General features: G+C 49.3%; 1 protein-coding gene across 5 annotated transcripts; it reads right to left on the bottom strand.

The window, feature by feature from the left end:
* Positions 1–5,222: 5,222 nt before the first annotated feature.
* Positions 5,223–26,145, bottom strand: FAM107A (family with sequence similarity 107 member A). Of its 5 annotated transcripts, none has more exons than XM_084794533.1 (4): positions 25,911–26,145; positions 10,664–10,838; positions 8,904–9,060; positions 5,223–7,831 (listed from the first exon to the last, which is right to left on the bottom strand). In XM_084794533.1, the coding sequence occupies exons 1-4, from the start codon at positions 25,987–25,989 to the stop codon at positions 7,721–7,723; spliced, it is 522 nt and encodes a 173-aa protein (XP_084650659.1). In that variant the 5' UTR covers positions 25,990–26,145; the 3' UTR covers positions 5,223–7,720. The 5 variants fall into 5 exon arrangements, with proteins under 5 accessions (XP_084650659.1, XP_084650661.1, XP_084650662.1 ...); XM_084794535.1 differs by lacking the exon at positions 25,911–26,145 and adding an exon at positions 18,189–18,348; XM_084794536.1 differs by lacking the exon at positions 25,911–26,145 and adding an exon at positions 18,091–18,342.
* Between the last annotated feature and the right edge of the window lie 314 nt (positions 26,146–26,459).

The following is a 26,459-nucleotide window of genomic DNA, read 5'->3' as shown; positions in this document are numbered from 1 at the left end:
AGGTTCAATTCCCAGTACCCATATGGCAGTTTACAACCACCTGTAACTCCATCTCATGTCATCTGATGCCCTTTTCTGGCCTCTGTAGGCGTAAGACCCAAACACTCATGCAAATACTAAAATAAAAAAAAAAATACTTTATGTGTTTATATGTAGACATAAATCCCCATATGTGCACTATATGTATACATCTTAAAAATAATAGAAATGATGGTATCAATGTACTTCTATAGTGGCTATAGGCCTTTTAGCTTTTAGAGTGAAAATATGACACGGATTACATGAAATCTTTAGGAAGACATAAGACAGCTAGCCAGCACATTGGAGTAACATGTAATGATTGTGCTGAACTACTGAGAAGGGCGAAGGATAAAGTGCAGCATTTCATGTGGCAGGCAGCGTGGGCCTTCGCAAGAGTTCTGTTATAAAGGCGAGGTATGGCTGGGAGCCAGTTGCTCCGTTTACTTGTCCTTTCTCCTCTCTAGAAGACCTTATCTTTTGTGTTTTGACTGAGAGTTGTACTGCAGAAGTGTGGGGCGGAATATGAAGGCAGGGTGGGGACAGGGCTTTGGATCTCAGGTATGTGGCTTTGGGAGGTAGGGAAAGCGAGTGAAGAGGCAGGGGCAAAGGGTTTTGCAGGCTAGAGAAGTAGTTTAGAAATCTGAGGATTGAATATAGAGTAGCTTTCAAAACCATGCAAGTCAGGGAGGGGCATGTTCAGCGGGAGAAGCAAAGTGATGTTTCCTGCTTGCAGCCCAGGTCTACACTAGGCGCCCACAAGGGAAGGGAGTTGTCTAGGGGAAAGGAGTAGGGGCCAGATAAAGACAGAGATGCTCTCAGAGGGGAGGAGAGTGTGCATGCATGTGAGTGGGTTCTAGTTTAAAGAAAGGACACTTGTGACCACCACGGAGAAGGTGGAACTCGTCTTATCTGATTAGAGCAGTGAGTTTGGCTACAGAGGTTTGGCTTGGGAAGAAAGCCTCACAGGCCACGCCGAGAAAAGTTTTTCTGGCGGACCAGTGGCCAGAGATGGGGTTTGGCTATGGAGGAAGGCTTGAAAGTAGGAAACATTGTGGTGACACACGCCTTTAATCCCAGTACTTGGGAGGCAGAGGCAGGCAGAGCTCTGTGAGTTCAAGGCCAATCTGGTCTACAAGAGAAACCCTGTCTTGAAAAACAACAAAACAAAACAAAAAGTAGGAAGCCTTGCTCCATATTCCAGTGTGTTACTGTAAGAGCCCTTTGAACTTGGAAGTTGAATGTACCACCCTCTGGCCAGTGCTTGGCATGGTCCAGGGGTACTACAGCCATGCTGTGTCACAGTGGACTGTGAGACTTTGGCTTACTAGAACCTTCAAGTCTCAGGGTTGACATATTTTTAGATGTTCATAGCTGGTTTAGAGGTTTGTTGGCCCAAGGCTGGGAGAAGGAATAGGAAAGATTTTTTTTTTCCCTCACAGGCCAAAATGAAGACCATCTTCTTTCCTGCTCAGTAATGGAGTGTCCCCTAGAGGAAAGGGACGTCTCCCCAAATCCTCGTGAATGACAGTACAAGACCCTGAGAAACTGTACTTGGGGCTTTCTGAGGTCTTCTTGATGGGTGATCGAAGAGAAAGGGTTTCCAAAAGAAACCCAAATGTCTCAAAACTCACCCAAAGTTGACTCAGCCAGTGGTGGTTGGTGAAGCTGTGCGTGAACAGATAATATTCCTTGTTGGAGTTATTCAGAGGGGGAAGGATACAAAAAGTTGGCAGGGGAAAAAAAGAAGGAAAGCCCCATTGGAGAGGCCACACCCCTGCTTCCTGTGTGGACCATCAAATGTAAAGTTGGTTGGTGGGAGGGAAACAGACGAGAGGTGAGCGACCTGACATGGCTACATGCTTTTATCTGGGAGTTAAACCTGCGGAAGTGTGCAGTGTGAGACTCATGCTCTGCTGTCTGCTTACAGGTTGGATATTTGTAGAGCAGAAGTGACGTGTGTGTGTGTGTGGGGGGGTCGGGGGTCGGTGGTGAGTTAAAGAACACAGGTGATGTGTAACTGCCCTTCTCAGGGTTGGGATTTAACTAGGGTGTGTGTGTGGGAGAATCCAGGAAAAGGAGTTGTTAGTTCCAGAAATACAAATTACTGTGATTTTCAGTACCACCATCATGTAAACGAAATGGAGGAGCATCACTAAATGGCACGGCCCTAGCTAACATAAAGGAATATTATCTCTGTGTAGGCAACCTTCACAGCAGATGCTCTTAATTGCCTTGGCATTCCTACCTCCACAGCTGATGAGAGGCTTGGAAGAGATTCTGGGCCGAGGGCCTCTTTCCTTTTTCCATGGCCCCACAATTTCCCCTTCTGTCCTGCCTCAGAAGGCTGGGACGACAAGAAATGTGAGAGAGTAAGGATGCTGGGACAAGGGGAGGTGGTGATATTATTAACTTTATGGTCATAGCTTGTACCAAACAAGCCAGGCTAGGTCCCTCATCTTTGATAGCCAGTTAAGAGAGCCATATCAATATTGGAAAGCATCAAAAGATTTATTCAATGTGGCCTCACTGGGAAGATAGACAAAGATATAGACAAATATATATGGTGTCTCCCCCTGCCCCCCCCTGCCCCCCCCCCCCCCGGACAGTCCGTCTTCCGGAGTCCCAGAGTGAGGTTTCAGGTTAAGTGGAGGGTCAGACCTGCATGTATCTTAGAGGTTCTGGTCAAGTATGGCCCTACCCATCACTGGGTCATTGCTCTTTTGGCTATGCTCCTACAAGGTGGTCTGAGAAGCTGTAAATCTCATTCTGGGAGAAAAGTTTCTCAGCTGGCCATGGTGGTGCACGCTTTTAATCCCAGAACTCAGGAGGCAGAGGCAGGTAGATTGCTGTGAGTTCAAGGCCAGTCTGGTCTACAAAAATGAGTCCAGGATAGACTGTTACACAGAGAAACCCTGTCTCAAAAAGCCAAAAAGAAAAAAAGAAAGAAAGAAAGAAAGAGAAAGAAAGAAAAAAAGTTTCCTTCTTGGCTGGTCCAGGCTTTAGGATTTTTGTTTCTCCACTATGAGATTCCTGAGGGTCTACTGTTTCAGTAGTCTATCTAAATAGCTAAAGTAAGGGACACCGGAGACTCTTTGGGGTATCCTCATTTCTTCCAGGCTAACTACACTTCTGCTTGGGCATCTACATCTTGAGGTGGATGGAAAATGTTTATGTTTGGAACAAATATAAACAATGCACTCAGAGTTACCCATTGGTACAAGTTCTCAGGAACGAGTTCGCTTTCAGTGACCTTTAGCAGGCTGACGTAAGGGACTTCAGTTTGTTGGGTCTTGCCATGAAGACTAAGTTGGTCTCAAACTTGAAATCCTCCATCTTCAGATTCCAAAATGCAATTACAGGCAAAATCTGCCAGGCTCAGTGTGACTTCATTTCAATCCTGACTCCCTCCCATCCTGCCTCGCCTTTCCTTTCAGCAATATTTTCTGAAGATACTGCTGACTATTTTGTGGGTTGTTTTCTGCTATGTGTGCTAAAGAGAGTAGTCACACAAACATAAAGCCAGGAAAAGGTTAGTGAACGTCAGTGGTTTGGGCGGCATCATGTCAGCAAAGTGGTTTTAAGGAGCTTTATAGCTTCGATGGCATATGATGTAACACATACATGAAATAGTCATTGACAAGTAGCATTACTGCATAGAAAGATGATACACACTTCTCCATGGAGTCTTTACGGCTTGCTGCATGTAGGAAAAGACTGGCCGAATGGCCCTTTCTAAAGCTGTCAGGGAAGTCCATCCTTTTGGACATTGTGTCGTGATGTAATCATCTGCAGTTTACGATGGAGAACCAACAATGGATTAGAAGAAAAAAAGTCACACACAAGAAAATCTCATAATTCAAGTGAGAGGATGACGCTGTGTGGGCTGCTTTCATGGTGGTCCTGAGGCTGTGTGCTTACAGACACACCTGCAAGCAGTTCATCCACGATTCCAAATGATCAGTATGCCGTTTTGGTGTATTTTGAGATGGCCCATGTGTTGAAGTTATTTTTATAAAACAGTGCTTGCTCTTAGCTTTTTTCTTAACATGGCTAAAACAGTGTCTGTCTTCTCCTAGCTTCTTTCTTAACTCGGTTATCACACAAAAAATTGAGATGCTTTTATATTTGTTTAAAATTAAGCTTCGCAACACAATCTTAAGCAGCTTAAGTCTGTTCTTAACCCTTTATGTTACTTGTCTTACTCACGGCAAACATGCCAGCAATACTTGGACTTTATAGTTTTTCTCGGAGCCGGTTCCTTCCTGCTGATGTTTCTAGGACCTCTATCTGAGGCTGAATCCCCTACTTCCTCTTCTAATCCCTCCTCACCTGGCTGGCAGGAAGTCCCGCCCTATTCTCTCTTCTGCTCATTGATTGGCTGTAAGCTGCTTTATTGATATATCGGGGGACAATTGGGAGCAGAGCTTACTCAACATTTAGACAGTAAAAATTTAGGACAAAGTTTGTCAACCAGACGGGGCGGGGGAGGGGGCTACAGAGATCAGCATTTAAACTGCACAATAACCTTATGCCTGCAGCCATGCTTGCTCCTTTTTGTAGGATGTAGATGCTATCAATTTAGGTAGGGCCTCTTTTGTGAAAAAAAAAAAATGGATTGGGATTGAAGAAAATGAGGGTGTGTGCTGGGTAGCTCCTGAGAAAAACCTATTCCTGGCCATTAACATCTGGATAGCGCGCGGGGAGGTGGGGCTTGCTAGGCTGGCTGTCACAGCGGAAGGTCAGGGTAAAGGGAGCAGGCGGTGTGGAGGTGGGTGGCTGGAGGGCTGGACACATAGAACCTTCCAGATTGCTTGAAGGACTCCCCTGGGAGCCAGCAGAGGCTCTACGAAGGGTAGCCAGATCTGCTTAAAACAGAAACGGAACTGTCTGGGCAGCGTTTGTTAAGGAGAAACAGGGACAAAGGCAGAAACAGAGACGAAGTCTCAACAGTAACCCAGGGAAAGGCAGGCATCTTCCCAGGCAACACGCAGCTTCCTGACAGCAGGGAACTGGGCAGATTGGAGTCAGGGCACAGTGTGCGGAAGAAGGCAGAGGCCCTGAAGCCAGGACCCTACCCCAACTTGTTTCTGTTGGAGAAGAGGGATTTAATGTTTTCACCTTGCTTACAGGGATTTCTGGACAAGGCACGCAAGGCTGGCCTTTTGTGTCAGCTGGGAAATGTAAGTAACAGACTAACAGTAGCTTTAACAAACAGGGATTTATTTTTATTTACAAGGATTTTAGAGCCGGAGAGCTGTTGGCACTTGCTTGGTCAAATGATCACGGGATTTATGGATCTTTTGGCCTTGTCCTCAGGTGAAACATGGTTGCTGATGGTGCAGGCATCACACCCTTCATCAAGCAGAAAGAAGGGAGAGGTGAAGGGAGGCTCTCAGAAAAGGTGTGGATTTTTCTAGTAGCTCCTGTCGACTTCCACTTCAATTTTGTTGGCCATACCTGGTCACATGGTCACCCAAAACCTGCAGAGGAGGCTGGGAGGGTGAGACTCTAGATTTACAGTCTCTAGTGGAAGGTGGCAAGAGAGATGGAACCCAAATAACAGACTCGTGGAGAATCAGGGTATCAGCCTTGGCCCCCTTAGATGACCTGCCCTGAGGTCCCTTGTGATTTTGGGGTGTCATGTCATGACTTGCCATGTCCTCTGGGGGGACTGCCTAGTCCCTTGGGTGGTCCTGCTTTATACTGGATGCCATGACTTGCCCCTCTTATACACCTGTAGTGTGACAACCTCCAACCCTATCTTTATGTAGGAAACACATGTCTTCAGCATGACACCTCACCGACTGATACCTAAGACGCTATCCCTGCATTTAAACCAGCGGTTCTCAGCCTGTGAGGTCATGACCCTTTCGTGGGGGGTGGTTCGAATATCAGATATTTACATTACGATTTATAATAGAAGTAAAATTATAGCTATGAAGAAGCAATGAAAATCATTTATGGTTGGGGTCACCACAACATGAAGAACTTTATTAAATGGTTGCAGAATTGGGAAGGTTGAGAACCACTGGTTTAGATCTTTAGAGCTGGAGAACACACCCCACACTAGTTCTCTCTCTCTCTCTCTCTCTCTCTCTCTCTCTCTCTCTCTCTCTCTCTCTCTCTCACACACACACACACACACACACACACACACTGAGAGAACATCTCTTTACACTCTATGCTGGCACCGTGCATAAGAAAGAGACAGACTCTTCATTCACTGGCAGACCCTGCTGCCAGTCCCACCATCGCTTCCTGCAAGTGGCTCCCCAGCAGGGAAATCTGAGGCTTGGGGAGTGAGAACCTGTGCTTTTCTGGCAGTGCTGTTCCTACCAGCAAAGGGCTAAATAGCTGAGGCACGGGTTTCATTCTTCAGGGGAAAGGGTGCAGGCCTGCCTTATTCTGCAGATCTTCAGAAATGGCACAGGAGCAAAAGATTCAAGTGTTTGGGTCTCACATAGGAAGGGCTTTTAAGGGAGAAGGATGGGAGGATTACCCAGACTGTGGAGGGGAGTGTCTTAGGTGACAATGACTGGCAATATTGACCCTAAGAGGCCATTCCATTATGGCAGTGGGGTCTTAAAACTACCATATATCTTTCTAGAGCCCACTGGGAATTATTGCATATTTGCTTTACAAAAAGCTGTAGAAAGCTAAGATATGTTTCCCCTATCTTTTTGGCTAGAATTGTATAATAGTGTGCTTACCCCAGTAAGAAATGATGATTGGCAGTTACAATCACATGACCACTAGATTTGCTGGGCTGGGGCTTTCCAGGTCAAGGGTTCCTCTGGTGTGTGTGTGTGTGTGTGTGTGTGTGTGTGTGTGTGTGTGTGTGTGTGTGTCTTGGGGGAAGCACTATGGATAGTGAACAAAGGATTTTGGGGGCTTCAGAGGTGGTACTGGGGACCTCCAGGCTAGGGAGCCAAGAGAGTTGACTATTTCTAAAATAGACCACTCTTGGGTGCTTCAGCCCAGCTTTCTGCTCAAACCCACATCCTGGGCTCCCCTGGGAGTGTGTTAGACATGCAGCTTCCCGGGACTGTCCTTCCACAGGTCTCTCTGATTTGTCTGTACAGTAAACTTGGCAACATGTTCTTCTAAGCTGGACCTCGGAGCTCTGAAGTGAGGCGTGGTTAGCAATTTAGGGAGGGCGGTGGGGAGGAGCCTAAAGACCAAGTTTGGGGCAAGCTGGCAAGGCCCTAGGCTGCCTCGGCTGGGACCTTTCCCACCTGCCACAGCCTGCTGTGGCCTCCCATGCCCTTCCTTGCTGCAGACATCTGGTGCCTTCTCTGCTCTATCATTTCCAAGACAGGTATCTCTGGCCTCAGGTCAAGCCGGAGCTGAGCTGTTCCCAACACCAGGAGCTGGGCTGCTTGGAGAAGCAGGGCTTTGTTGGGAAGCCGAGGCAGAACCGAGGGACTCGCGGACCTCCCTACTCCTGTTAGGAAAGCCTTCTCAGTGAGTCCGATGAGGGAGCGCGGGCACCCTGGAAGGTCTTTCCTGGCAGTGGTTGGAAGGCTAAATGCTCAGAAGGAAAAGTCCACAGACTTCCCAGTGGGGTGTGATGGTCCTCAGCTTCCCAGGGACAGCCAGCCTGTGAGGTCAGCCTTGCGGGCATCACTGTGGGCCGGGGCCCTCAGGGCTGGAGGAGGGCTGGGCCAGAGTGAGTGGCAGGAGCTGGGTGAAGGGGACTCTACAGTGCTCTCTCTTCGCTGGTCAGCGTGGTGGTGATTCTGCGCAGGTTTTCCCGGACTTTGATGAACTCAGGGGCGTGGTCCTGTTCTCTCTGAGGTGGATTTTCCAGCTGGAGGAGAGAAACGCAAGGGGTGAATTTGGCAGGGCCGGTTGCCAGAGGCGGCGAGTTGGGCTTTCTACTCTCAAAAGCCGTGGTGTTGGGCCAAGAGTCCTGTCAATGGGGGAGCAGAAGTACTGTGAGGTTGGGCTTTACAAATCATTCCAAAGTGGGGGTGTGTCCCAGGAGAGTAGACACTGGAAAGAGTCATCAAGATTAACACGAAAAGAAGGAAACAAAACTACTCTCACTTCAGGAAACATCAAAACAGTCTGCAGGAGGAAATCCTACCATCTTGGAATATGGGGGAGGGGCTGATGTGCGAATGACCTCTCCAGGGTCACGCGGCTTGCAGCCTGGGGTTTTGAGCCTTGGACCTGTTCCAGCTCTCACCCATTCTCGAGAATGCTTTCCTCTTCCGGAAAAGGACCTCATCTTGCCAGGTGTGGTGGCACAGACTTTCATCCCAGCAATTGGGGAGACAAAGTCAGGCAGATCTCTGTGGGTTGGAGGCCAACCTTGTCTACAAAGTGAGTCCAGGACAGTCAAGAGTACACAGAGAAACCTTGTCTCGAAAAACCGAAAACCAACGAACCAAAAACCGAAAAACCAAACCAAAAAAAAAAACAAAAACAAAAACAAAAAAAACAAAAAACCAAAAAACCCCCAAAAAACAAAAAACAAACAAACAAACAAAAAACCCCACAAAACCCAAAAACAACAACAAACCTCATCTCTGCCACTGTCCATGTCCTTCTCAGGACACAAGAACTGGCAAGCTCAGTGAGTACCCACTAGGGGGCAGTAAAAGACAGGCTCTCCTTGAGAAGCCTGGTTCAAATAATTTCTTCCTTTGGCCCCAGACCACCCCTTCCCCACCCCCCAATCTAAAACGGAAATGCCACCCGCTCTCAGGGCAGTGATGACCAGCAGGATACAGACCTTATAGCAAAGCAGGGGATCAGAGAAGAGAAGGCACTGGGCTGAGTCACGCAGCCCGCCCTGCTGCCACATGCTGGCCCCACGCCCCTGGGGTCCTGGAGGAGGCTCAGGCTGGTGCTGGTGCTGGGTGCCTCCTACTCACCTGGTTCAGTCTCTGCTGGCGTCTCAGCAGCTCCTGCTTGAAGGGACACTGTAGCCGCTTGGCTTCCAGTTCCTCCTCTTTCTTTTTGATTAGCTGATTCCGGCGACGGTGCTCCAGGACCCGCTGGAGCTCAGGCTTGCTGTCCACGCCCAGGCCCCTGGGGGTGAGGAGAGCTGTCAGGAGACTTTTTCACCTTCAACAATGCTTGGGCAACACTGGAAACTACCGTAGCAGTAGCTTCCAGAAAGGTGAAGAGCAGCTGCTTCCCGCCACAACAAGGCAGCTGCAGCTACAGCAGGAGAGTTTCAGCCCAGGCGGCAGAGACCAGGCACTGTGTAACCTTGGCTGTCCTGGACTCACTTTGTTTGTTTGTTTGTTTGTTTGGTTTTTCAAGACAGGGTTTCTCTGTGTAGCCTTGGCTGTCCTCGACTCACTTTGTTTGTTTGGTTTGGTTTTTCAAGACAGGGTTTCTCTGTGTAGTCTTGGCTGTCCTGAACTCTCTTTGTAGACCAGGCTGGCCACGAACTCACAGTGATCCACCTGCCTCTGCCTCCTGAGTACTGGGATTAAAGTCGTGAGCCACCACGCCCGACTTCCCATTCTCTCTCTCTCTCTTTTTTTTCTTTGAAGTCTAGGGGACAAGAAACAGTGCCTGGTTTTCATGTTTCCTTGATTATCAGTCACATGCAACAGCCTTTAAAATAATTCTAGCATTTGCACTTCTTTTGAGAATTAATCCTGCTTATTTTGTGTACCATATCTTTGTAGACTAAGGTACATGAATATATTAATATTTTATACTGTATATGTAATTTTCAGCATAACTTATTTATATTGAAAATATTTCAGTTTATTTGAAGCTGATTTTCGTTGTGGTGGTATTTTTGATACTAAAATGAATATATATTACAAAAACAACTGAGAACATGATAATGTTATAATATTATGTGGAAACAAATCCACAAACAGCCTAGTGTGTAAGTGGTACCTATCTGCTTCACGTCCGGCTTAGAATGGAAATCACAATCTGCGCCAATACAACAACCAGCCAGCAGAGGGAGCCATGAAGGTACTACCAGCTTTGGTCTGGGTCCCGTGATCGTGATCAGGATCTTTATTCTCCCTCTCCTATGCTTGATACTCTGTGTTTGCCGATTGCAGCTGTGCCATCCCCCGGTGTCCCCCTTGGCTCTTCTGTTTTACTGCCATCCTCGGGACATGGCTGAGAAAGCCATTTCTACCTGGTACCTTCTCTGCAGCATGTGTGCTCTCTAGTTCTCTCTGCTGACACAAACCATCTCCCACCAGGTCTGACTCCCACCCCTGCCTTAGACTTTCCAGGTATCATTTCTTCTATGAAGTCATTTAGGCAGCGCGCCCCTCCCCCCAACTCCCCCACCCAGGCCCAGTACCTCTCTGGGGCCCCACACTCATTTAAAGTATCTACCAAGGCACATAATGGTACTAATTCATTGCCCTTGGGGAGGGCAGGAACGGGGCCTCTCTTTCTGTGTCCTAGGTGTGGGCATGGTGGCCTGCACACGTTAGGTGTTTAGTAAATGTATGTGGCATCCAAGCAGGCAGAGAGTGGCTGGGTGAGAGGATGGGGGTTTTCGGGTTCACAGTACAGTTTTTTCTGCGGGAGTTCCAGGCAATGGCCAGACCAGCCCGCCCCCCTACTTCTGCCTACAGAGCGCTTCTCTAAGGCCAGCAAGCCTGTGCAGGATATTGCTGGGCCCGGCAGCTGGGTGCCACCCTACCTTCTGTGGTTCATAAGCAGCTCCCGGTGCAGCTCCTGGTGGCTTCGGGAGGCCTTCACGGGGTTCAGCAGCTTCTTGGGTTTGATGAGCTCTGCGTTCCGTTCTCTATACTCTGGCCGGGCCATGAGTCCCCCAATGTCCGCCCGTTCCCTCTGGATCTCCGAGTACATCGAGGCTGTGGTGACCAGCAGTGATGTTACTTCAAGGACGCCCAGAGTCCTTCCTACCCACCCCTTGGGGACACAGCGTCAAGGGGGCTCTCACACACACACACCTTGGCTTCTGAGCAACTCGGGTAGGCTACCTGACCACCTGAGTCTCGCTTTCCGCCTCTCTGTTGTGGGAAGCAGCCATTCTACCTAGGCCACAAGCTTCTTGTGAGGATTGGAGATGGTTTTCTTCAAGTATGTGGGCCACAGATGTAAAATGACCCCAAGGTCAAAATACGGGCTGTCAGGGGACCTGGGGAGGCGGCTCACACAGGAAACCGTTTGCAATGTAAGCTCAAGGACCTGAGTTCGATTCCCAGCACCTAGGGAAAAAAAGCTCAGCATGATGATGCTGTGTGCTTGGATTCCAGCACACAGGTAGAGGTAGAGATGGGGAGCCCTGGAACGCACTGGCCTGCCTCTCTATCCCAATCTGCAAACTCCACATCCCAGTGAGGGATCCTGCCTCAAGATACGAAGCAGACAGTGCTAGAATGGCATCCAAGGACAACCGATGGCCTCCACGTGTATGTGCATGCACACACATACGCACACACATGTGCACAAATGCACATGTGTACACACACATGCATATACGTGGGCGGTCACTTGATGCGCTGGGTAGTTTTATGTCAACCTGACATTAGCTAGAGCCATCTGAGAGGGGAGAACCTCCATTGAGAAGCTGCCTCCATAAGAGGGTTGTAGGCAAGTCTGTAGGGCGTTTTCTTTTTCTTTCATACAATATATTCTGATCACAGTCCCCGCCCCCATCTTCTGCCCACCTCTCCATCCATCAAGCTCCACACTTTCTTTCTCTATCTCTCTAAAACACAAATGGGCAAGTTAAAAAACAACCAAACAGAAAACCCAACCAAATCAGAATAAAAACAGAATTATTTTACTTATATTTTAATTTATATTTTCTTTTTCTTTTCTTTCTTTTTCTTTTTTCTTTTTTTGTTTGTTTGTTTTTTTAGGCAGGGTTTCTCTGTGTAGCTTTGACTGTCCTGGACTTGCTTTGTAGACCAGGGTGGCCTCAAACTCACAGCTATCTACCTGTCTCTCCCTCCCAAATGCTGGGATTAAAGGCATGCGCCACCACCACCCAGCTACATTTATTATAAAGAAATAAAAAGAAAAAGCACAAGGAACACATTCACTCACAGTCATGCACACACACAAAACAAATCTCATAAAAACACAAAAGCAGAAACATATATATGTATATATATATATATATATATATATATATGTAAAAGAGCAGTAAGATTTTTAAAAAAATGTATAAATAAAGCAATTAATATGAGACAAAAGATCTACAGAAATACTGATTTCACTGTGTTGTTTTCTGTTGGCCTTCCTTAGCTGGCCATTGCTCCATTGCCCCTCCTCCCCCCGTAAGTGTGGTTCATATTCCCAGTGAGACTCTACTGGGGAATACTAATTTTTGTTTTGCAAGCAGTTCTCAGTTGGAGATGGCCTTTGGTTAGGGATGAGAGCTTGTATCCACTTCCTCTTTTCAGCACAGGGACCCTGTCTAGTTTGGACCTGTCCATGCCCTGTGATGCTGGCTTCTGCATCTATTGAATTAGCATGCTCAGACACACTTCGGAAATGAAAGTTTTAATTATTTCCTTTTTCTGTATCTTTCTCAGAAGACGGTTTGTTTTCAAGCTATGCCCTAATATTTTGGTTCTTAGGAAAATGATAGTGGCACACCCTAATTATTCATTTGCTTTTGAGATAGGATCCCATGTAGCCCAGGCTGGCCTCAACATTGCTCTGTAATGAAGAATGACCTTGAACTTGCTTTCCACTGGTGGAGACCTGTGCCACTGTGCCTGGTTTTAAGCAGTGCTTGGAATCAAACCCTACACATCTTAGACAAGCACTCTACTAACTGAGCTACCACCCCAGACCTCTAGTAAGTGGGAACTTTAGAAAATTTCCCTCTCCCTCTGTGCCTGCCAGGGTCACATCTTCCAGCAGCCAATGTATCTGAATGCCTTGTTACAAATGGGATTTTCAAGACCCCTGTTTGGTATCTACTCTATTACTAGTTCTCTAAATTTTTTTTTTTTTGAGACAGGGTTTCTCTGTGTAGTCTTGCATGTCCTGGATTTGCATTGTAGACCAGGCTGGCCTCGAACTCACAGAGAGATCCACCTGCCTCTGCCTCCCTGAGTGCGGGGATTACAGGTGTGCACCACCGCACCTGGCTTGAGTTCTCTAATCTTTAAGCTAATCCTCTGTAGTAACTTCCATTCCCTCAGCTCCATCCTGTCCAGGCTGCCATCACGCCACTTTACTATCTTCCTTTACTATCTGGCTAATTGCTCTGCCTTCATTCTCCTTGTACCCCGAGCCTCCCAGCCCAGAGTGTTTCTCATCAGCCACACCATCTTTAGAAGAACTAACTGCATATCGCCAAGATGGTAAGACAGTAACAGAAATAAGTTACATAACTTTTGGAAAGTTATATAAAAATAATATTTTAAATATAAGATGATAATTATTTAATGCTGATATTAAAAAAAAAAAGACATACCTATATACCCAGCAAAACGATAAGAGAGAGATTCTGTATGGCTAGAATAAGCCCACAGAATTAAGACCATTGAGGACATGTATAGTAATGCGCGCCATGCGTTTTGCAGATGCTTGCATTCCTGTCATTTGCTAGGTATTGTGGTAGCACTAGGCCCACAGAGGTGGGGCTGAGCAAGTGGGAGCCCTGCTCTAAATATTACAAAGGGGCTCAGACAGCACTGTATAAAGGACCGTGTTCAGCCAGGTGCTGGGGAGGGCCTCTCTGAGGCATGGGGCTCAATATCTGAGCACCGAGAGTGGAGGGAGGCTGCTCCAGGCCTGGGGAACAGCTGTCTGGCTCCCGCACCTTGAACAAGCTGGGTCTGTTCTGGGAACACAAAGGCACACTGTGCCCAGAGTGGCAGGATCTGGTGGTAGAGTGCACAGTTGGCTTCAGGTCCGGGAAAAGGCGAGGCAGATCGGATTTCTAAAAGGTCATGCTGACTGCCACGTAGGGGAAATGGTCAGCAGGCGTTAGGAATTTCTATTTTCTTCACTCCCAGTGCACTGTTACTGTTTGCCTCTTAGTCTCCCATGACATTCCTCTGATTGGCGATTGGTGTGCCTAAGCACCTTCACCTTCAAGCCACCCCCTCAGGTTTCCGTGGTCACTCTGGGAAGACAAGCCTTGTCTGGCTTAACCTTCTGTTGTCACTACCTTGAAGGGCCACATACCTGTGGAAAGGAGCCTTTCATTTTGTCCTGGGCCCTGCATATAGGGTCACCTAGCACACCAAGTCTATCAGTGGCCAGCCCTTGGCTCGAGGATCTCCCTGAGCCCTCCACTTTTAAGATTAAATTGGTGGTGCGTGATCTCTGAGATCTCTGAGAGCTGCATGAGGGGAAGCTGCTGCCTTCGCCTCTCTGAGTGCTGAACTCCAGTAGAGTGCTCCCGCCTCTCTCCCCTCCACCCCCCCCCCCCCCCCCGTGTATGTGTGTGTGTGTGTGTGTGTGTGTGTGTGTGTATGTGTGTGTGTGTATGTGTGGTGTGTGTGGTCTGTGTGGTGTGTGTGTAGAATGCAGAGGAAAAGGCTCATAGGAATCCTCATGGGTTAAGAACTGCAAAGTGTACCTTCTAGATTTTTAATCTGATAGATGAGGCTTGTGTGTGTGTAAGAACCTTGTATAGGTCCTGTCACGAAAGCTACTTCAACAGAGGATTTGGTGCTGTATGGCCACACCCTGTCTCACTGCAGGTGGCAGCCCTGGTTGCCACAGGAGCCCTCTACTCTTGGCATTTGAGAAGGCAACACTTCAAAGCAGAAGAAAATCTGGATTATCCTGGAGGTCAGGTGGGGCTTCCGAGGTAGAAATCTGGGGTCACAGCCGGGCATGGTGGCTCACACCTTTAATCCCAGCACTCGGGAGGCAGAGGCAGGTGCATCGCTGTGAGTTCGAGGCCAGCCTGGTCTACAAAGCAAGTCCAGGACAGCCAAGGCTACACAAAGAGACCCTGTCTCGAAACCTCCCCCAAAAGAAAGAAAGAAATCTGGGGTCACTCCCAAAGCTGTTGGGGTTCTGAGCAATCTAACACCATTTGGGACGTGGCCACAATGAGACAACAAAGTGGGCATCAGAAAAGCCAGCTCTGAAAGAAAACAAGCTGGCAGGGGAGAGAAAGGGCGGGTGAAGGAGAGCTTATGTGGCTTAAACCCTTAAAGGAGGCATAGATGTACCTGCCATTCACATCTGCATTTAAATTTGAGCTCTGCCCCCACATCGCTGAAGTAGAGGAAGCTCTTGGCAAAATGGCTAGCTCTCAGTTGATGGTTTTGTGCTGGTTCCTAGGGCTGTCACAGACAGCAGCGCAGCTTGGGAGTTGCAAGTCACCTCCCATGGATTAAACCAAGAATAGTGGCCTAGAATTGGGGTGTGGTTACTCATTAGCTGCTGTTGCTGTTAAACACTTCCCGATCCTATTCTCTTATTTTCCTTAAAAGGGACACATTAGTTCCGCTGCTAGATCTTAACCTTGGCTGTATGTCTGGGTCCTCAAGGGCCATGGAATCCCACCTTAAGAATTCCCATTCAAGCCGGACGTGGTGGCACATGCCTTTAATCCCTTGGGAGACAGAGGCAGGTGGATCTCTGGGAGATCCAGACCAGGCTAGCCTGGTCTACAAAGTGAGGCCAGGACTACAAAAGAAACCTCGTCTCCAGAAACAAAAACAAACAAACAAACAAAAAAGAGTTCCCATTCAATTGGCTTAGGGGTATAGCTTAGTCTTGGGGGGGCGGTTGAGAACCCCTGATTCAATAGTCAGCTGTCTTTGTAAACCAGAAAGGAGGAGGAGAGAGAGGAGGGAGGAAAGGAGGGAAGCACTCAAGCCCCTTTGTTCTGCCGCCTGAGTGACTCCATCTGACTGTGGTTGACCGGTCACCTCAAGCAGGTCTGGTTGAGGGCACACTTCTTAGGTCGTTGGCCCAGGCATCTTCCTCTGGAGAATCATGGTGTTTGAAGACTGAGGAGTGACCTGCTTGCCTCTGAGAGGCCGGGAGTGTGGGAGGGTAGGGGCATAGGAGTACAGGAGAGAGACTGGGGCCTCTTCTTCTCCCCACGTTCTGCTGGTGACCCGAAAGGACTCCCAGCTCCTTCCTAAAGATTGATCCAGGTTCTGCGTGTGCACAGCCTGGTTGGAGCAGTAGCTTTGACACTAAGCCCTGGTCCCTCCCTGGGCGGGGAAGTTGGAGATAGAGGCAGGTGATAGTCTTGCTGCAGGGCCACGTTCACACTGAAAGCAGCTGTGAAATCCAGGCTGCAGCCCAAGGTTCCCCACTCCCCACACCTTTTGGGCAAGGTTTTGTATATGCCAGGTTGGCCTCGAACTTGCTACATAGCCAAGGATGACCTTGAACTCCTGATTGCCCTGCTTCCACCTCCCCAGTGCTAAGATTATAGCTATAGCCACCATGCCCCACTTATGAGGTGTCGGCGATCAATCTCAGGGCTTTGTGGATGCTAGGTAGGCTCTTGACCAGCTGAGCCACACCCCTATCTTTGCCTGTGGTCTTTATGCCCCTTCGGACTGTGTTCCCTCCATCTTCAATATTCTTGTTGTGCTTTGATGCATCAGTTACAACGCATGACACTGTCCAGTCAATTGCTCAGTGGTTAAAGCAAAGGGGACACGTGTAACACCATATGTGACCTCAGGCAAACAGTTCGCGCTCTCTGAGCCTCCGACCAGTAGAGATCATGGCAACCTCCACCGTCACATGCTTTTGAGTCAGTAAGGACCCATTTACAGTCCTTTGCTCTCTCTGTAATCTCAAGAAACCCTATGGAAGAGGCAGCTGCTTCTCTTTGGTAGCTGAGAGCATGAAGGCAAGAGAACCGAGCCCGTGAGACATGCAAACACTGTCCTGCTGCTTGAAGCTAGCCTTCCCTGTCAGGCTGGGGGTGTGTGTGGCAAACGTCATCCCCCCCCCCCCCCCCCCCCCCCCCGTCCCTCCAAGCCTTTCTGGCTCAGCATCAGCAGGAGGCTTTGAGAAGCTCTGCCAAGGGAAGGAGGAACAGTCAGAGAAGTGACAAGCTGGCCACCACATGTCCTGCTTGCCCTTTCCTCCCTGCGGGTGGCATGCATTTTGTGGCTCTCTGGCAAGTAACCTAACGACATATTTGGCAATACCTACAGGTCTCCCTGCAGCCTCAGGCCAACCTTCTTCTGGAAGCTGCCTGTCCATTTGGGCGGGAGGACTCCAAACTGCTCCCGACCGGCATCCTCAACTCCAAAGTTCCCCAGGAACTTCAGGCAGTGAGAAGGGTTGGGTTTGAAAATCGAGACACACAGGATCCTTAGCAAGGTTGGGGATTGTGCCACGCTGTTGAGCAGGAACCAGCATGATCAGACCTCCTGTACTGCTGCCCATGTGATCTGATGCCAGCTGTCCCACCTGGCAGCTGGCTCAGGGAAAAATCATAGCAGGGGTTAACCACATTTTGAGCTAAGAAAGCCATCAGGATCCAAGCTGCCCAGAAACCTATGTGGGGGCACTGTCTCAAGTTTAGACAGCATCTCACTTATAGCAGCTTCATAGTGACATGCAATCCCCTCCCTAATGCGGGATTTCTCTAGTTCTCCCAGACTGGCCTTGTACCACATGATGCTAGGGCAAAGCCCACCAGTAGTGTGGGGAATCACCCAAAGCCTGCGCCCACAGCACAGGCTGAGCCCTGTGCTATGCACCTAGGCCTGGGCCCGTTTAAACTGTCAATAAACTGAGAAGGTGGGCAACCTCTTGTTCTTAGGAACAAGTCACCAAGCCTCACAGAGAGGTCATCTGGTTTCTCCAGACGCAGTGTATAAAGGAGCCGGAATCTGAGCTGAGCTCTGTTCCCCAAACCCAGCTTCTGTGGTCTTTTCATTACATATAGAAGCCAGACCGTCTGTTCATTTTCTTTATCTGTTGATATTAAGTGAACCCTCCTTGCTGACCCTATACACCCCTACTGTGAAATACTGAATCTAAGAGAGGCTCTAGCAGACATTAAATTCCTGTCAGTATTTAGAAGCAAAGATCAGCCAGGCTGCAGAGTTGTAACGGAAAGTCCACTGAGTCCCTGATCTCCCGCGCCCACCTCGTATCCCTGCCTCATCTCTCCCCAGGGAGATAGGGTCCAGGTACCTAAATTCGAAGGGTTCAGTGGCTGGGACAGCTTGCTCTGGTGCTCCCAGGTCGCTCTCCTCCCCTCCACCTTCTCTCAGAATAGACCAGGGTCTTACTTCTCCACAGGTCCTGGGCTGCAAGCTCCTTCTCTGCGGTGTCTGGGCTGCCAGCTCCTCTGCGGGTTTCAGACTTAGGGAGTGCTAAGCATGTCCCAGATGGCGGAGGCAGCCGCCCCCAAAGGGCGGGCTCTAAACCCCCAAGATGGGAGGCGGTTTTGTATTCCTGTTTATTCTGATATCAATAAAAAGGAACTGTTGCTATAGAAACTGTTATTCCACTTGGTGAGTGGCCATGCCCAGGACTCAGAACACCATGTCCAAGCCACCCTGACTGAGAGGCACAAATAAATACCTGTTTTGTCAGATTGATGAGGACTAAGAGCCATGCCAAGCTTTGTTCAGAGCTAGGCGGCTCCTGGCTTCTGTGGAGGAATTTCCCTTGTTTGTATGGGAGGGGATTCCAGCACTTTCCCACAGGAGGGGGAAAGCATGCCTCCTGCTGCAGCAAGGAATTCTCTAGACATTGGCTCTTGGGCTGCTTTCAGGGAAAGAATTCCCGCCCCCACCCCAGTCAGTTCTTGCTCATCCTCCAGGCACAGGTGTAAGTAACATTGTGACATGAAGTTGTCATCCACAATGTCCTGGCCAACACCGGACACATCTGCTAGTGGCTTGAAAAATCCATGCAGTTCAGAAACAGTGGTGGCTCTCACCTTTAATCCCAGCACTTGGGAGGCAGAGGCAGGTAGATCTCTGTGAATCTGAGGCCAGCTTGGTCTACAGAATGAGTTCCAGGACAGCCAGGGCTACATAAAGAAACTCTGTCTCAAAAAACAAAAAACAAAAAACAAACAAACCAAAAACAAACAATCAAAAAAAAAAAAAAAAAACCACAAACCCCAAAACCTCGAACAACTGCATACAATTAACTTCATACCTGGAACAGCATAGACGAACCAGTGGGATGCAGCCCAGGAAAGGGGCAGTGGGCGGGGTTTGTACTCAGCCTGCTCTGATGCTCTGATGCTCAGCCCTTTCTGTACTTTGGCTTTTCTGTCAGATGAGCTAACAGTATGGCTGTGTGATACCTTTAGTGAGATGGGTGTTCACTAACACACCCTGCAGAGAGAACTGTAATGTGCTAAGGGCAGGGCCCCAACATGCATGCTTGTGCCTGGCTATGATGAGAATGTGTGCAAATAAAAGCTGAGGTTGTGGGCCGAACCCCAAAGCCAGTCTAGGTGCTTGAAGATCGAAGCCTTCTCTATACCTCTGGAGTATTCTCTTCTTCCAGGAGTATTCTGGAGTTTGGTGCTATCCTCTGTTGTCCAGTGAGGAAAATAGCACCTGCCAGTGAAACTAGGCCTTTAGTTCAGTTCACGTTCTCCTGGAACTTTGGTTGGTCAGGAGCTATGAGGTCCAGAACACACATTACAGGTAAGCAGACACATTGCACATGCAGTTTTAGGGTCATTTTGGCCATTTTGTTCATTTAGTCAACTTCTAATCTAATAAGTGTATATTGTATTCCTGACATGGCATGTTGACGGGAAGGAGAGAGATGGTATCTCTGTCTTCAGGGAATCTACATTCAGAGTGTGTGTGTGTGTGTGTGTGTGTATGTGTGTGTGTGTGTGTGTGTGTGTGTGTGTGTGTGTGTGTGTGTGTGTGACAGCAGATGAGGATACACACAAGAAAATGTCAACCAGTGATGCGTGGCTGAGTGAGGGAAGGCCAATGACGGGAGGTTTGGGAGGTGTGGCGTGGCAGAGGCTGACTCACAAGTTCATCATTGCTGATGTGGGACAGATTTTGCAGAGCGAGGACAGCTAGCAAGGCTCTAGAGTGGGACGAGCTGGGACTGGTGGAAGAAGGCCCGTAGAGCTGCAGAGGGAGGGGGACGATGTGGGATGGTATTCCAAGTGGACCACTCTGAAGCCACAGAAACTTCGATTCCCCCATTCTCAGGCGTGGGACGCTGTTCTAGAAACAATGTGTAGCCCTGTAGGTTCATTGCTCCCAAGCTGTGCCTTTCTGGAAATTCCTGGAATGGTAGCTAGCCTCCCCCAGCTTCCCACCCTGGTGGTTGCATTTTACTTAACTCTCCTAGCTGAATAGGACGACAAAAATCTTGTCAAGGGGCGGGGATAGAGGTGCAGCTCAGCCGTAGAACGCTTGCCTAGCATGCAGGAAGCCTTCGAGTCTCTCTCCAGCTCCACTCCATAAAACGGAGTGTGATGGTTTACACCTGTAGCCCCAGAAGATCAGCAGTTTAAGAGCATCCTCAGGACCATAGGTGGTTCAAGGCCAGCCTGGGCCGCAAAAACAGACTTGTGAGACCAGTGTTGCCACCCTGCCCCCATCTTCGTCTTATTCTACAGCGCAGGGGTTGCGTGTGTTTTAGGGGTTTCAGGTGGCCCGTCAGCCCTGACCTCGGTGCCTTCTGACAGCTGAGGATCTGAAAGCCCCAGGGAGGGACTCTGCTTCCGCTCATGTCTGGAAAGGACTGAAGCCACAGCCCAGTTCATTCCAGAGGGGTGGCTCTTTGAGCCCCCATACCAGCCATGGCACCATTCCCTCTGTCCACTCCCTTTCTTAGGAAGTCCTGGTAGCAGGACCAGGATGATGGCTTAGTCTCCAGATGTGTTATTGAGAAGTAACTAGTCATGATGGCTTTACCTTCATCAGGAGATCAGTGCACTGATGGGGTCACAGTTGCAGGGGCTATCAGAAGGTGGGGCCTAGTTAGAGGAAGGAAGTAGGTCTCTGGGAGGGGGTGTCTTTGGGTCCTTTTTATCCTTGTCCCCCACCCTTGGACACCGTGAAGTAAGTAGCATACTTCACCATGTTTCTGTCTTGTCATGGTCTTAGAAGCAATGGAAGCTGCTGACTGTGGACTGCAAATAAGCGAGACCACGAACTAGGTTAAAAAAATCTTCCTTCTTTTACATTCATTTTCTTGGGTGTTTTGTCAGTGTAATTTAAAAGTGCTCAAGATCTGCTGCTGACCTGAAGACACACAAAGCATGGACACCAAGAGCTTGCTGCAACCCTGATGCTTCCTGTCACGTGTGAGTGCTCATGACACTGCACAGGAAATGGGCAACCAGAGACCACACTGTGGCTGAGAGACTGCAGTACCTAGTGATGGGGTACAGTCACCCAGCGTGTCAACCTGTGAAGGGTCCTCCCTCCATTGTAGAGGGAATCACAATCCCCTTCCTTTTTTTTTTTTTTTTTAAATTATACACATAGAGAACCCATTTCTACATAAACAGATCTGTCAGCAGAGGTCAGTTCTGTGGGGGTGCATCTCAACTGGCATCGCTAGGTATCACTGGAGTATGAAAAACAGAAGGATGGAAACATGCTTGTAGATTACTGTATCAGAAATTTTGATGGGGGCCTAGACAGGGAAGTGTGTGTGTGTGCGTGCGTGTGCGTGCGTGCGTGCGTGCGTGTGTGTGTGTGTGTGTGTGTGTGTGTGTTTCCGAGGCTCAAACACAGGACTGCATGCATGCTAGCTAAGTGATCTACCACTGAGGCCCTTCCCTGGCCCAGGAATATGGATTTAGCATACTTCCCTGAGGAATCCTTTGTATTACATTTTGATACTGTTTGATAGAATAAAATTATAAGCCCTTGTTCCTTTGTGACTATTCTGTAGTGTTTGTGGCTTAATAATGAACAAACCCATCCAAATTTTGCTTTTGTTGCCATAGGAAAGCAGGAAGGAGGGATGCAAACGTGTGAGGAATGGCACCTCTTCCAAGCACCGCTCTTGAGAGTCAGTTTGAAATTCTGCGTGGGTCACTTCTGTTCATTTGGAATATAGAATATAGAACAGGGACAGGTGAGTGGATGCACCTGACAGGAGAGTGTTCGGGAAATCTTCAGGGTCCAGGGTGGAGCCGCTGCCTCTCTGGCTCCTGCTTTCCCTCTCTCAAAGTGCTTTAGAGATTGGTGGGCAGAGTTCTCAGCCCCATAGTGCACTGGGGGCACTGAAGGAGATCGCTGGCTTCCCTGCCACGCTCACCCCTGTGTCCTGGGAGTATGAGAGGGAAGGGTACTGAAGACCAGTTGAGCGCTGGCGCTTTTTCTGCTGCAGCACTGAAAAACACTCTGCAAACAGCTTTCCTTTCATTTCAGCTTAATTTTCTTCAGCCCAGTAGCATCAAAGGCAATTCAGAGGAGCTCACAAACATCAGAGGAGTTTCCAAGGCTACTCAAAACTTCTTCCTTGACCCTGTATTTCGGAATCTTAACCTCCAAAGAAGCCCACAAAACAGTCCTAGGATCAAACTGACCGCCTCTCTGGCCACTCCAGACATACTCTGCTGAAAGGACCTTGAGGCAGGGGAAGAAAAGCTTGCTGGCACTAGAGCTTGCCATGGGGCCCACAGAGAGATGTAAACTGGTGAAGAGTTGCCTTTCCAAGTTTGAACTGGGAAACATTTCCCCCGGGGAAGGGATTTCAAGCGTGAACACAGGAAGTGGGGCAGAGCAGCAAGAACCAAGAGGCCTTTTTCCCAAAAGCTGGCTCTGGACTCACTGCCGTTGGCATAGTGAATTTGGTCTCTAAGTGATCTTACCCCTGTTTTAGTTTTCTTGCAGTGAGATAAACCAGGATATACTCTCAGGTTCCCTCTCTCCCTCCTCCCCCTCCTTCTCTCCCTCTTTCCCTCCCTCTGCCCCCACCTTCCGCTTGTGTGTGATGATGGTCAGATCATATGAGCCATAGAGCTTCAGAATGCCCATGGCTGCTTGCGGGGCGGCGGAGGGCAGGGGGAGTGCAGAGAGCAGCCCTCCTAGAGGAATTTGGATTCCACAGAAGCATTAGAGTCTTTTAGCATAAGTACATCATTTCACGTTTGGAACTACTTGCAACAAAGTCTTCTTCGTCCTTCATATGAGGTTCAAAGTGCACCAGGCTTCAGTTTTTTTATGTAGTGTTCTTGGTAGTAATAGTGGAATGAAGGTTTTTCCGCCCCCTGGTGGCTGACAAGGAATACAGAAAGCTGAGGAAGGACCCTGTTATCCAGGCAGCGAGAAGAAGCCTGGGGGGGGGGGGGGGGGGGAAGTCACTTGTGCCAGGTAGACATTTGTGGAGGGACAGTAGCTTTCCCGGGGTTCTATCACAGAGAGAGTTCTTCAGTCAGGGCGCTATGAGTATCTTGGTGTCAACCCAGATACCAATCCTGGATCCACAGCCATATAGCTAGGTGACATGCTTTCTTCATTTCTAAAATGGGGCAATTGCTCTGAGGAACAGAGGACACACGTCATGGAAACCTCTGCCCTAGAGTTGGAGCACCTGCCTAAGTGGCAGCTATTATCTTAATGCCTCATGTAACAGCATTAAAGTTCCCATTCAAGTGAAAAGACTGGAAATTCATTATGAAACAAACAAACAAACCTAAAACAAAACCAGAAGGCAACACCCTCAAGTGTAACTAGTGGCTGTTTGGAGCTAGTAGGGTTTGGGGTAAGCTCTGTCCTTTTGTCAAGTTCTCCGAATATCTACGGATGCATACATTACTATGACTGCTGTTGTTTTTGGGGGACAATCTCTTGCTATGTCATCTGGGCTTGCCTGGAAGTCACTAAGTAGCCCAGACTGGCCTTGAGTTGGCAGTGATCCTCCTGAGTACCACAGAGTACCCTTCAGTGCGTTTCTAGCAGTATCCTCTTATTTGGGTGTGGCTCAAGGCTGCTTTCTACCAATATGGCTGCTCTCTCTGTCTTTGCATACTGGGGGCACCGCACTCGGGTTCTGCTTTTCCTTGTGACAGACAGTAGGGGGAGTGATTCCTGAGATTTGAATCTCAGCATCACCTCCATCTGTGTTGTCTTAGACAAATGCTACCATTAGAGTTCCGGTTTCCTCATTTTCCAAGAGGAGTGGGTATTACTTCCCTAGGAGGAGGAGGAGGAGGAAGAGGAGGAGGGGGAGGAGGAGGAGGAGGAGGAGGAGGAGGAGGAGGAGCTCATGCCTGCTTTATCTATCAACACATCCTGCGACTCCCGTAAGACAGAGTGCTTAGAAGAGGCCAGTAATGAGTAGATGAGTGAACACTTGAGTGAACAGAGTTGGCCAGGTGGCAGGTGGAGAGCCTTATGACGACAATGACAGTAACAGGTGGCCAGAATCACTTGTCATTGTTTCTGTCCTCGGACAGCCGGCTGACTTTGGAGAGGTAGCCCTGAGTCTGAAAGCATTTTCTACCTCTGAGATGGGTGAAAAGATTCCTTAGCAGACTATGGGCTGCTTTTGCAGCTCTCTGGGTATTCACTAAATGGAGAGGATTTTTAGCGGGCCCTGGCAGACCTGTGAAGGTGACTTTTGATGTTTCTAATGAGTGCTCTATCAGTAAGCACCCAGTTCTCAAGGAGGCCTCTGTCTCCCCACCCCCACCCCACGGGGTTATGTAGTAGTTAGGGGACAAGCCTGTGACCCCTGGAGCTCTCATTGAGTAGATGCACTGAAAGCTGAGAAAAGCAGACCGCCCCGGAGTTCCAGTTAGACAAAGCATAAGGCATTCGCATTAGGAACCTTGCTGCCAGCTTTCTGAGAACTGATACCTCAATACTGAAATTTGAAATCTGATTCCTTGGTTGGGGGTTGCTGCCTCTATGCCGGTTGGGTTAGGTCCCCAGCCCCCTGAAGGTATTGTTGGTCCTGAAACCTTGGCCAGTTTAGGGGCTTAAGGGAAGCCTTGTTCAAATGTTTGAGACCGGTTAATTAATTTGGCAGGCGCTATCTCAGGCGGCAGGGGCGGGACTCCTCAACATTGATTCTCTGAGCTCCAGGCGCCCTGGGGATCCTGGCTGGCGCCACCATAGCAAAAAAGTGCTGGCCCACCCAGCTGCCTTAGTGCTTCTGGCTTCATAGCCTGCAGGCCGACTACTAGCTGAGACTCGCTCCTTGCCCAGGCAAAAGGCAGCTAGCTGGCCAGGGAGCCAAGTCCCTTGACACTTTAGAATCACTTTCCCAAGAGCGCAGGGATCCCGGTGGGTTGTAATTTTCACCTTCCCCAAACCCTGACCCAGAGGCGTTCAGTTCCAGAATAAAACATCCTAAGCCTTCATCAAAGGCATCTTCTCCTTTTCCCCCCCTATATCGCGACGTTTTTCCAAATTATTTTTATGCTGACCACTTATTTTATTATTCGAATAAAAGGCTTCTAAGGTGTCCCTGGTAGAAAATTCAGTGCCTATCCGTACACAGGCAAACAGAAAGACAGAGATGAACACCTGTCATCCAACCACATCCTCAAACTTCAAAACGCCTCCGGGTGCGTGTTGCACGTCCACATTCAGCAAACGCTTTCTGAGCTGCCTGGACCACGCTGTCCCCTCATCATAGGCAACCACCTACGGGACAATCAGGGCTCCCTCGTCGATGGTGGGCAAGGCTCATGGCTTTCTAACACCGCCCCCCTCCGTCCGCTGTACTTCCTGCTTTGCTGTCAGACCTACCTCCCACCCCGCTGCCTGCTGAAAGCTATTGGGTTGGGGGCGCTGCCTGACACCAGCCCGATGGGGACCTCGCGGGACCTCTGCAGGCAGATCCAAAGTGTAAGCTCGAGTTTGTATTTGTGCACTCACATATGTTTCCACACCCAGAAAGAGAGCAATGGATGGAAGAGGAGAGAGAAGAAAAGGAAGGACCAAGCAAGGAGTGATGAAGAAACGTCGAAGCTTTGGGATAACGGGGAGGAAGAAACCTGGGCGCCAAGGAGGAGGGGTGGTCCCAGTGGTGGCATGGTCCCCACTTACCCGACCTGAGCAGCATGGCCCTGTACAGCCCGGTGGCCTCCGCGGGCGCCTTGGCCCATTCGCTCAGCTTCTGCGCCATCCCTGCGCTGAGAATCCCTACGGCCCAGCCTGGACTGAGGGCCAGAGCAGCAGCTTCTTGACCGGTGATAGTAACGCGCCCCGCTGCCCCACCCGCCGGGGATCTGGTTACCGTAGGCTTCTGAGACACTGCGGTGGTGTAGGAGGGCCGAAGGGCACAGGCAGTCTCTGTGCCGGGCCAGCGAGCAGGGCACGGCGGGCATCCGAACACCCTTGCAGCATCCCACAGAGCGCAGCCGACCTGGCTTCCTGCCCACCTAGCCCAGTTCTTGGCCACTGGCCTCGGTCAAAGCTACAAGCAGGTACGGGATTCTGCAGCGCCGCTCCTGGGATCTGTTCCCAGCTGAGCTGATGAAGAGAAGCCTATCTGAGGTGCAAGAAGAGCCATAGTCCTCCGCTCACAGGGTTATAAGGTGAGGCTTGGCAGGTGTAAGTGTGAAGTGCTGTTCGGAGCAGACGCTATGCACTAGT

This window comes from Acomys minous (assembly GCF_964271855.1).
Source record: "Acomys minous genome assembly, chromosome: 9".
Taxonomy (NCBI): domain Eukaryota; kingdom Metazoa; phylum Chordata; class Mammalia; order Rodentia; family Muridae; genus Acomys; species Acomys minous.
Note: the sequence above shows the minus strand (reverse complement) of the source record. Positions and strands in the feature narration are given on the sequence as shown.